The sequence below is a fragment of the Ursus maritimus genome, unplaced genomic scaffold (assembly GCF_017311325.1).
Source record: "Ursus maritimus isolate PB19 unplaced genomic scaffold, ASM1731132v1 scaffold_14, whole genome shotgun sequence".
Lineage (NCBI taxonomy): Eukaryota > Metazoa > Chordata > Mammalia > Carnivora > Ursidae > Ursus > Ursus maritimus.
The window spans coordinates 44,711,463-44,720,551 of record NW_024423786.1 but is presented as its reverse complement, the minus strand read 5'-3'; the positions used below and the strand labels follow the sequence as shown (position 1 = coordinate 44,720,551).

The following is a 9,089-nucleotide window of genomic DNA, read 5'->3' as shown; positions in this document are numbered from 1 at the left end:
GGACGGAGGGACAGACGAAGGAATGATCATTTGGGAGAGGGTGGCCAAAGTGGAGATCCAAGAGTCTGCCAACCACTTGGGTGCTCACGTCGCCAGCTCCCATGATCTGAAGGGACCGACGGTGGCAGACAAGAGGCTGGGGGCTTCCGGGCGGGGTCTTCAGTTCTTCCGGTTCGGCCCCTTTAAGGGGAGGGGCCAGGGGGATGGGCGCTCGGAGCGTCAGCGCGGCGCGAAGATGGCGGCGGCAGCGGCTGCGGGCCCCGGGGCGCTCCAGGCGCCGAGCTCGCTGCTGCTTGTGGTGGGCGGCGAGTGCGGGTGTTCGGGGCTGCTTGCCTATGTGCTGGAGGAACTCGAACGAGGTCGGGCCGGTCTGGGGGCGCGGGGTGCGGGAGGCGGGCGCGGCCGCGCATCTCGGCCCGAGGGCCGGGTGGGGGTGCGGCCGGGCTGCGGGCAGGGAGGGGGTGGGGGGCGGCGGGATCCAGGGACCGGGAGGCTCGGTCCTCTTCATCGTTAGGCGCACCGCGCAGGCTGAGGCCTTGGGTGCCCACGGAGGAGGCGGCGCCCGGGCCTGGGTTGGGCTGCCCCTCCCAGACCCGGGAGCAGCCCAGGGACGGGACATGGGCCCGGGCTTTGGGACCTGCAGGATTGGGCAACACGGTCGACGGCTCCGCTTCCCGCCCAACGGGCCCGCAGGGGGGAGGGTGGGTCGCCTCGAATCGCCCGGTTTTAGCAGCCTGGACGTCCTGGAAGAAGGAGTAGGGGTGGGGAGGCTGGTCCTGGAGCCCCGGGGCGCATTTTCCGTTGCTCCACAAGGACCTTGCTAATTGGGGTGTGGGCGGGCGCGGCCTGCCCAGGGGATTTGGCATCTGGGGAGGTGAGTCATAGGTGCACCTGCAAGGTTCACCTGCAGCCAGTTGGCACAGTGGAACCGGAGGGCGTGGTGCACCCCACACCGTGTTTGGAGGGCATTCACCACCACCACCCCCCATCAGATGGGCAGGGCCTGCGGTCTGGCGCCTGTAAAATGGGAAGGCAGCCACACGCTTCTGTTCTTATGCTTGGGAATGTCGTCGTCTGTGCCCGGGTCCTCCTGCCCCCCTCCCCACCGCCCTATGTGCAGGGATGGTGTGGCGACCACAGGCAGGTTCAGCTTTGCCCTCACAGGGCCAACAGTCTGGTAGGGGGGATGGACCCAAAGTGGGCGAGGAGATGGAACAAGTTTTAAGCTCACCTGCTGTCAGGAGTGCTCAGAAGGGTGCAAAGGGCTGAGGACCTAAAGGGTAGAGAGGCAGAGGGAAGGGCCTCCTGAGAGTGGGAGTAGCTGGTGCAAAGGCCAAGAGGTGGGAGTGTGTCTGGCAGGGTGGAAGAGCTGTGAGACCAGTGGTGGGGGTTGGGGAGATGATGGAGGAGATGAGATGACTGTTTAGGAGGTGGGAGCTTTTTTGTTGATACTGAGTCTTCTCTGTGAAAGGCCGAGTTACGCTTTGGGTTCCTTGACATGGATGCAGAGAGATCCAAGGGCACTTTGGGTGGTTCTGAGTCTCCAGGCTGTTGCATTGGGGGTCAGGTTGAGGTGAGGGGCTGGGATTGCTCCCACCTGCCTGATACTAGTTATTGAACTATTCTTGGAGCTGGGGAGCCCAGCTGATTTCCTACATCACTTCTCCTGTCCCCCTACCCTCCAACAGGCATCCGGTCCTGGGACATTGACCCTGGCATTTGCAACCTAGATGAGCAGCTCAAGGTTTTTGTGTCCCGGCACTCTGCCACCTTCTCCAGCATCGTGAAAGGTGAGACTGGAGACCCTGCATGCCTCAGCTGCTCCCCTTTCACTCATTCACTGGGCACGTGTTCTCTGAGTGCCAGCTATGTGCCAGGCATGGGGTATGGCTGTAAACAACAGTAAAAATGTAGTGTTTAGAGCAGGGGTGGGCCCTGACCCAGCGTGAACTCCCTTGGTCATCAACTCCCTTGGCCCACCTCCCGCACCCCGCGCCCCCATACACAAGGCAGGAACTTGTATTTTTGTCCCCGTTTTGCAGATGAGGCAGCTGAGGGGCGGGGGACAGGGAGACCTCCAAGACTGGGCTCTTTGGATTAGAGGCATCTGGGGCTGATATGTGTCAAGTGGAGGGAAGGGCCCAGACAAGGCGAGAAGATACTTGGAAAGTGAGGGGCTGCTGAGTGGACCTGGAGGGTGGAATGTGGACCCCGTGTGGCAGGAACTGTGTCTGGCTCGTGGCTGTGTCCCTCGTACAGGGCTGGGTGCACTGTAGGTGCTCAGTAGATGGGGAGCTGGGAAAGAAAAAAGATCGAGGAAGGGGTCAGGATACCTGGGCTAGCCCCACACGGCCCAGGGTGACCCACTGCATGGAGCAGCTGCTGGGCGGGTTCCAGGTGTCGCCTATAGCCGCTCTTGCCTCAGCCAGCCTGTTGAGTCAGCCCCAGGCTGCTGCAGGAGGGGAAGGAAATGTCCTTCTCCTCATTGTCCTAGCCGTTCCTGGTGGCTTCCTGACCCCTCACAGGATTGAGGGGGCAGGGGCTGGAAATCCCATCTGCTCTCTGTGACCGTGGCAACTACTTCCTCTCTCTATGCCTTGGTTTCCCCACCGGAATGGGGCAATATCCGTACACGATAATAAGCATGTGATAAACTGATAAAAGGTTGACTAGTGCCAAAAGGTCCTTGTCTCCCCAGCCTCAGACCTGGTGCTCCATTTTTGAAATATCTGGGCTCTGGGGGGCAGACCAGGGTTCAGATTCCAGAATCACCCCCACTTCCCTCTTTGTGGCCCAGGAGGCCTCCCTGCCCCCATGCTCCCCCATGTTCCCCCATGCTCCCCTCATTCTGGCCTCAGCTACCACTTCCTGATCCTCAGACAGTCCTGCCTCAGAGCCCTTGCCCATGTCTGCCCTCTTCCTGGTGTACCTCATTGGCCCTCCCTGGGCTCAGGCTTCTTGCCTCTAAATGGGGGTGACAGTGGCATCTCCCATAGGGCTGACTTCTGTGAATTGGGGCCTGTGAGCAGTGGAGGCCTGTTATCACTGCTGTTTCCAACGTGAGGCCTGCCAAGGCACGTTTCCTGTTCTTGCCTCATCCTGACCTACAACTCTACCATGTGCCTGTTGATCCTCAGATGACCCCCTGGCTGGGGTTCCTGGGAAGCAGAGTCATGGAGGGGCTTGTGCCTGCCTGGAGTCACACAGGGAGGCAGGGTTCGACACCAGGACAGCCCGGCCCCGCACACGTGGCCCAGCCCCAAACTCACTGCGCCCAATTCTCCCATAGGCCAGCGGAGCCTGCACCACCGCGGAGACACCCTGGAGACCCTGGTCCTCCTGAACCCATCAGACAAGTCCCTATGTGACGAGGTAGGGAACAGTCTGGGCGTCTGCTGGGACCGGCACCATCCTAAATCCTGCATCCCTGGTTTTGTGCTGTTTGAAATCCTCTTGACACCCACTAGCATTACCCCCTCCTTCAGGAAGCCTACCCAGATGGCGTCGGCTGCAGCTTATTCCCTCCTCAGGGGCGATGGTGGGAGCGGGTGAAGTCAGGAAAGACTGGAGCTTGGGAGCAAGAAATGGAGCGGAGAGTGTCTGGAGGCAGGGAGGTGGAGCTTGACTGGGATTTGCGTCTTGTGCCTCGCTCCTGGCTGGGCCCCAGGAGTTGTCTGAATTGATTTCTTAGTACGTCTGGCTTGTGGACATCTGTGCCTTTCTCCCAGTTATCCATGGGAAAGAGGAACAAGATAGAGCCCCAGGACACCCTCCTAGAGACCCTTGTACAGGTTGATTACTCTGATCAAAAATGCTCCGTTTTGTTCCCTCGAGGAGCTCTGAAGGAGATAGAGCCAAACACAGATACCCTCTCTCCCATGGCATTGAGGCTGGGCCAGAGAGAGAGGTGGGCTGGATGGAGTCCAGAAAGGGTATGGTGGGCTTCTAGGAGGAGAAGGCCCTGGAGCCTGGCTTTTTAGGTTGAGCAGCAGGAGTTTGTCTGGGGTGGGGTGCAGGGCTCAGCAGGAAGCCCAGAGGGTACCCTTCCAGCTTCCTGTTGAGTACTGGGGCTGGGGACAGGGGTGGGGCAGTTATATGTAGCTTCGTGGCTGGAGGCCATTCCAAGGGGGGATGCAGGCTTCGTCACTGCACAGAGTAGGGCCTTTCACCGTCTCCTCTCCGCAGCTCCGGAATCTTCTGCTTGACCCTGCCCCTCACAAGCTGCTGGTGCTGGCTGGGCCCTGCTTGGAAGAGACAGGGGAGCTGCTGCTGCAGACGGGGGGCTTCTCGCCCCGCCACTTCTTCCAGGTCCTAGGGGACAAAGAGGTAAGCCGCCACCTCTTCCTCATCCTGCTTCCCCTGGCTCGTCCCCATCAGGCTGTGTGGCCTGTGTGACCTGTCCCCCTTGCATCCCATCCCCTCCTCTGTGGAACAGTACCATGACACATGTCCCTTCTGTTATTGGGGCCCAGTTCCCTCACCCACCACAGTGTGTGGATTGAGGCTAGACCTGTAGATCAGCAGACCTCCCAGAGACTTCAAGCGGCACCCCAGGTTCTAGGTCCCAGCAGGGTAGGGTCCTTTCTAGAGTCCTTAGTCTGGGTGGGGCAAATGAGCAAAACTGTCTGGTAAGTCACTTTTTCCATTATGAGAGTGACGTAATGATGGTGAGATAAGAACCAGATGCGGAGGCAGGCGATGTGGAAAGTCTCCCAGGAGGGAGCTGTGCTATAGAAGAGAACAGCAAGTGCAAAGGCCGTGGGGCAGGGAGAGTAAGAGAAAGGGTGGGGGAGGGAAGCAGGTGGTGAGGCGGGACCATACATCTCCGTGGACCATGGGGGTGGCTGGGTTTTGTCCTAAGGCTGACAGGGGTTGGGCAAGGGATTCTTCCAGGCCCAGGAGGCAGGATGGGGGGTGTTCCAGCCTAGTTTTCCCAGGGGCTGGATGTTGCCTCGCTCTGGAGGCGTCTAACCATTACACCCTTCTGCAGATCCGGGATCTCCTGGCATCCACACCCCCACCTGCAGACCTGCCCAAGCTCACCATCACCTGCCCGACCTTCGGCGACTGGGCCCAGCTGGCACCCGAAGTGCTCAGCCTCCACGGCGCACTCCAGCTGCAGTGGAACCCACCCGCACAGCTGCCGGCGTCCGAAGGCCTGCGCGAGTTCCTGGAGTATGTGGCGGAGTCGCTGGAGCCGCCATCTCCCTTTGAGCTGCTCGAGCCGCCGGCGTCCGTGGGCTTCCTCAGGCTCGCCCGGCCCTGCTGCTACATCTTCCCTGGCGGCCTCGGCGACGCCGCCTTCTTCGCCGTCAATGGTTTCACCGTGCTGGTCAACGGTGGCTCCAACCCCAAGTCAAGCTTCTGGAAGCTGGTGCGGCACCTGGACCGGGTGGACGCCGTGCTGGTGACCCACGCGGGCGCTGACAGCCTCCCGGGCCTCAACAGTCTGCTGCGGCGCAAGCTGGCGGAGCGCGAGGAGGCGGCGGCTGGCGGGGGCTCCGGGGATGACCGGCTGCGCAGGCTCATCTCCCCCAACCTGGGGGTCGTGTTCCTCAATGCCCGCGTTGCCGCCTCGCGTCTGGTGAGCGGCGAGGATGAGGCGGAGCTGGCCCTGAGCCTCTTGGCCCGGCTAGGCATCACACCCCTGACTCTGAACCGCGGGCCGCTCCCGGCTGAGCCCACCGTGCTCTTCCAGAAGATGGGCGTGGGCCGGCTGGACATGTACGTGCTGCACCCGCCCGCGGCTGGCACCGAGCGCACGCCAGCCTCCGTGTGCGCCCTGCTGGTGTGGCACCCCGCGGGCCCCACGGAGAAGGTGGTGCGCGTGCTGTTCCCTGGCTGCACCCCGCCCGCCCGCCTCCTGGACGGCCTGGTCCGCCTGCAGCACTTGGGCTTTTTGCGGGAGCCCGTGGTGACCCCCCAGGACTTGGTGGGGCCTCGACGAGCCGAGAGCAAGGAAAGCTTGGGCTCCCGGGATAGTTTAAGAAGAGAAGGCCGGACAACAGCACCCAGCAGAGCTGCCCAGGAACGCCCTGGGGTGGCCCGGAAGGACCCACCTCGGGTTGAGGCCCCCCGCAGGGCTGAGAAAGAAGCCAGGGTCCCCCGGGAGGTGAAGAAGGACCCCAAGCCAAGCATCCCTCGGACCCAACCCCGGGAGGTACGCCGGGCGGCCTCTTCTTCAGTCAGTGTGAAGAAGGCGGGTGCCCCGGCAGCCCCCAGGGTCCGCAGAGCACCCAATACCCCCCGCCCAGGTGTCCCGCCAGCAGAGAATGGGCCCCGCAGCCCCCCCAGCTTCCGGTGTGGAGAGGCCAGCCCCCCAACAGAGGCCTGTACTTCCCCAGCCGCCCAGCTGGTGGCCACACCCAGCCAGGAGAGCAGCTTGGAGCTGGGGCTGAGCCCAGCCGGGGAGGACAGCGGCGCCTTGGAGGAGAAGACGCTGGAGCTGCTTTTGGATGCCAGCACTCCAAGGCCACGCACACCCTCGCCTACTGGAGCCGAGCAGGGCCCAGCTGAGGGCAGTGGGAGACTGTCGCTGAGTCCGCTGCGTGGCGGGGAGGCCGGGCCAGATGCCTCACCCACAGTGACCACGCCCTCGCTGCCCGCAGAGGTGGGCTCCCCACACTCCACAGAGGTAGACGAGTCCCTGTCAGTCTCCTTCGAGCAGGTGCTGCCGCCACCGCCTGCTGCCGCAGGGGACGCTGGGCTGAGCCTCCCACTCCGCGGCCCCCGGGTCCGGCGATCAGCCTCCCCGCACGACGTGGACCTGTGCCTGGTGTCACCCTGCGAGTTTGAGCACCGAAAGGCTGTGCCCATGGCGCCAGCGCCTGCGTCCCCTGGCAGCTCCGAGAGCAGCGCTCGGTCCCAGGAGCGGGCAGGCGCTCCAGGGGCTGAGGAGACGCCACCCACATCCGTCAGCGAGTCCCTGCCCACCCTGTCTGACTCAGACCCCCTGCCTGCCGCCCCCGGCACTGTGGACTCAGACGAGGACATGGAGGGCTTTGGGGTCCCTCGCCGTGACCCACTGCCCGAGCCCCTCAAGTTCCCCCCACCGCTGCCCACCCCGCCCAGCATCTGCATGGTGGATCCCGAGATGCTGCCCCCTGAGCAGGCCCGGCTGACAGAGGGCCTCAGCCGTACCCGGAAGTCCCTGGCTCGCCCTAACCCCAGCACGGCCGCCTCCAAAGCCACTCCAGCGACCACTGCCAAAACCAAGGGACTGACTGGTGGAGACCGGGCCAGTCGGCCACTCAGCACCCGGAGCGAGCCCAGTGAGAAGGGAGGTCGGGCACCTCTGTCCAGAAAGCCCTCAGTCCCCAAGACGACCACTCGGGGCCCATCTGGTGAGTACCCAAGAGCCGGAGTCCTGCAGTGGGTTACCGGCCCGAGTCTTTGTTCCCTACTTGCTGTGTGGCCTCAGCCGTACCTGCTACTCTCTCTGGGCCTCCATGTCTCATATAAAATGTTAAGTTCTGCCTCACTGTTCGGGCACTCGTAATTCCGGGGCATTCAAGCAGTGCCGTCAGTGGAAACATAGAGCCTATCTGTCATTGTGAACTTGCTGGGGCCACAGAACGCAAGAAAAAACAGGTGAAATTAATTATAATAGTATATTTAACCCCTTTGTGTGGAGGTTCCCAAGCCCACGCCTACCAGGTTCGATGATGGGCTCGGAGGACTCGGTATACAGTCCTCCTCATGGCTGAGCTATATTAGAGCAAAAGCATACAGAACAGAAGCAGCAGGGGCAAGAGGCTGGGGGAGGGGGCTTCCCTGGGGGGAAACCAGGCACAGGATTCTAGAGCTGCCTCCCAGCGCAGCCGCACCATGTGCCTTAGGGCCCGAGCAGCGAGCCGCGGTGACCGCGGTGTGAGGTGATGTTTCCCTGGGAAGCTCATGAGAGACTGAGCGCCCAGGGTTTCTAGTCGGAGCTGGTCACGTTGGCCCCCACTGCCTGACAGACACCCAAATTCCGGGCTCCTCCGAGGGGGAAGCAGGGGTTCAGCAGGAGCCGCCCTGCTGCGGGACCCGTGGGCACGGCGGGCCACCCTTGTCGCGCAGGCTGCGGGGACCTTTCTGAGATCTAAGTTCCCTAGACTCCAGCCTGAGGCTAGCAGTCTCGGGTGTGTCGTGGTAACTTTTCTCCCAGTTTTCCTTAGTTGTGATGAAATGTACACGACATGACCTCACCTTAGTCGTTCCTAAGCGCACGGTTCGGCGTTAAGCGCGTTCATGTGGTTGTGCAACCGTCACGGCCATCCCTCTCCAGGCCTCCTTGCCAAACCGAAACTCTGTCCCCATTAAATACTAACTCCCATTCCTCCTCTCCCAGTCCCCAGCAGCCACCATTCTCCTTTCTGTTCCTATGACTCTGACGACTCTAGGGACCTCGTGTAAGTAAAATCATACCGTGTGTGTCTTATTTCACTTAGTGGAGTATCTCCCCGGTTCGTCCGTGCTCTAGCCCGGGTCGTAATTTCCTTCCCCCGCTTTTTTTTGTTTGTTTGTTTGTTTTGTTTTTTTAAGAATTTCCTTCCTTTTTCAAGTTCGAATAATACTCCGTGATGTGGCTGCACCATATTTTGTTTATCCGTTCACCTGCTGATGGACGCTTGAGCTGTATCCACCTTTTGACGACCGTTGAGTCGCGTTGCTACGAACACGGTTGGGCAAATATCTTTTGGAGATCTTGCTTTCAACTCTTTTGGGTATATTCCCAGAAGAAGGATTGCTGGATCATATGGCAATTCTATTTTGGATTTTTTTCGAGGAACCGCTATACCATTTTCCCCAGCAGCTGCACCATTTTATACTCCCACCGACAGTGCAAAAACGTTCCAATTTCTCCACATCCTCGCCAGCACTGTTTTCTGATTTTTTTTTTGATAGTGGCCACGTGATGGGTCCGAGGCGGTATCTCATGGTGGTTTTGATTTGCATTTCCCTAATTAGTGATAGTGAGCATCTTTTCATGTACTGTTGGCCATTTATATATATATCTTTTTTGGAGAAACATCTGTTCAGGTCTTCTGCCCCTTTTTGAATCCGGTTGTCTTTTTGTCGTTGGGTTATGAGAGTTCTGTATCTAT

The 9,089-nt window shown here is 60.6% G+C and overlaps 1 protein-coding gene across 1 annotated transcript in view; it reads left to right on the top strand.

Moving 5' to 3' along the window:
* The first annotated feature begins 209 nt into the window (after window positions 1-209).
* MAP1S (microtubule associated protein 1S) overlaps window positions 210-9,089 on the top strand; it is an 18,074-nt gene continuing 9,194 nt past the window's right edge. The window contains exons 1-5 of the mRNA XM_040629054.1: window positions 210-359; window positions 1,689-1,790; window positions 3,290-3,372; window positions 4,186-4,326; window positions 4,991-7,343. Of these exons, the coding sequence (XP_040484988.1) occupies window positions 236-359; window positions 1,689-1,790; window positions 3,290-3,372; window positions 4,186-4,326; window positions 4,991-7,343 (2,803 nt within the window). The 5' untranslated portion in view covers window positions 210-235. The remainder of the gene's footprint in view (window positions 360-1,688; window positions 1,791-3,289; window positions 3,373-4,185; window positions 4,327-4,990; window positions 7,344-9,089) is intronic.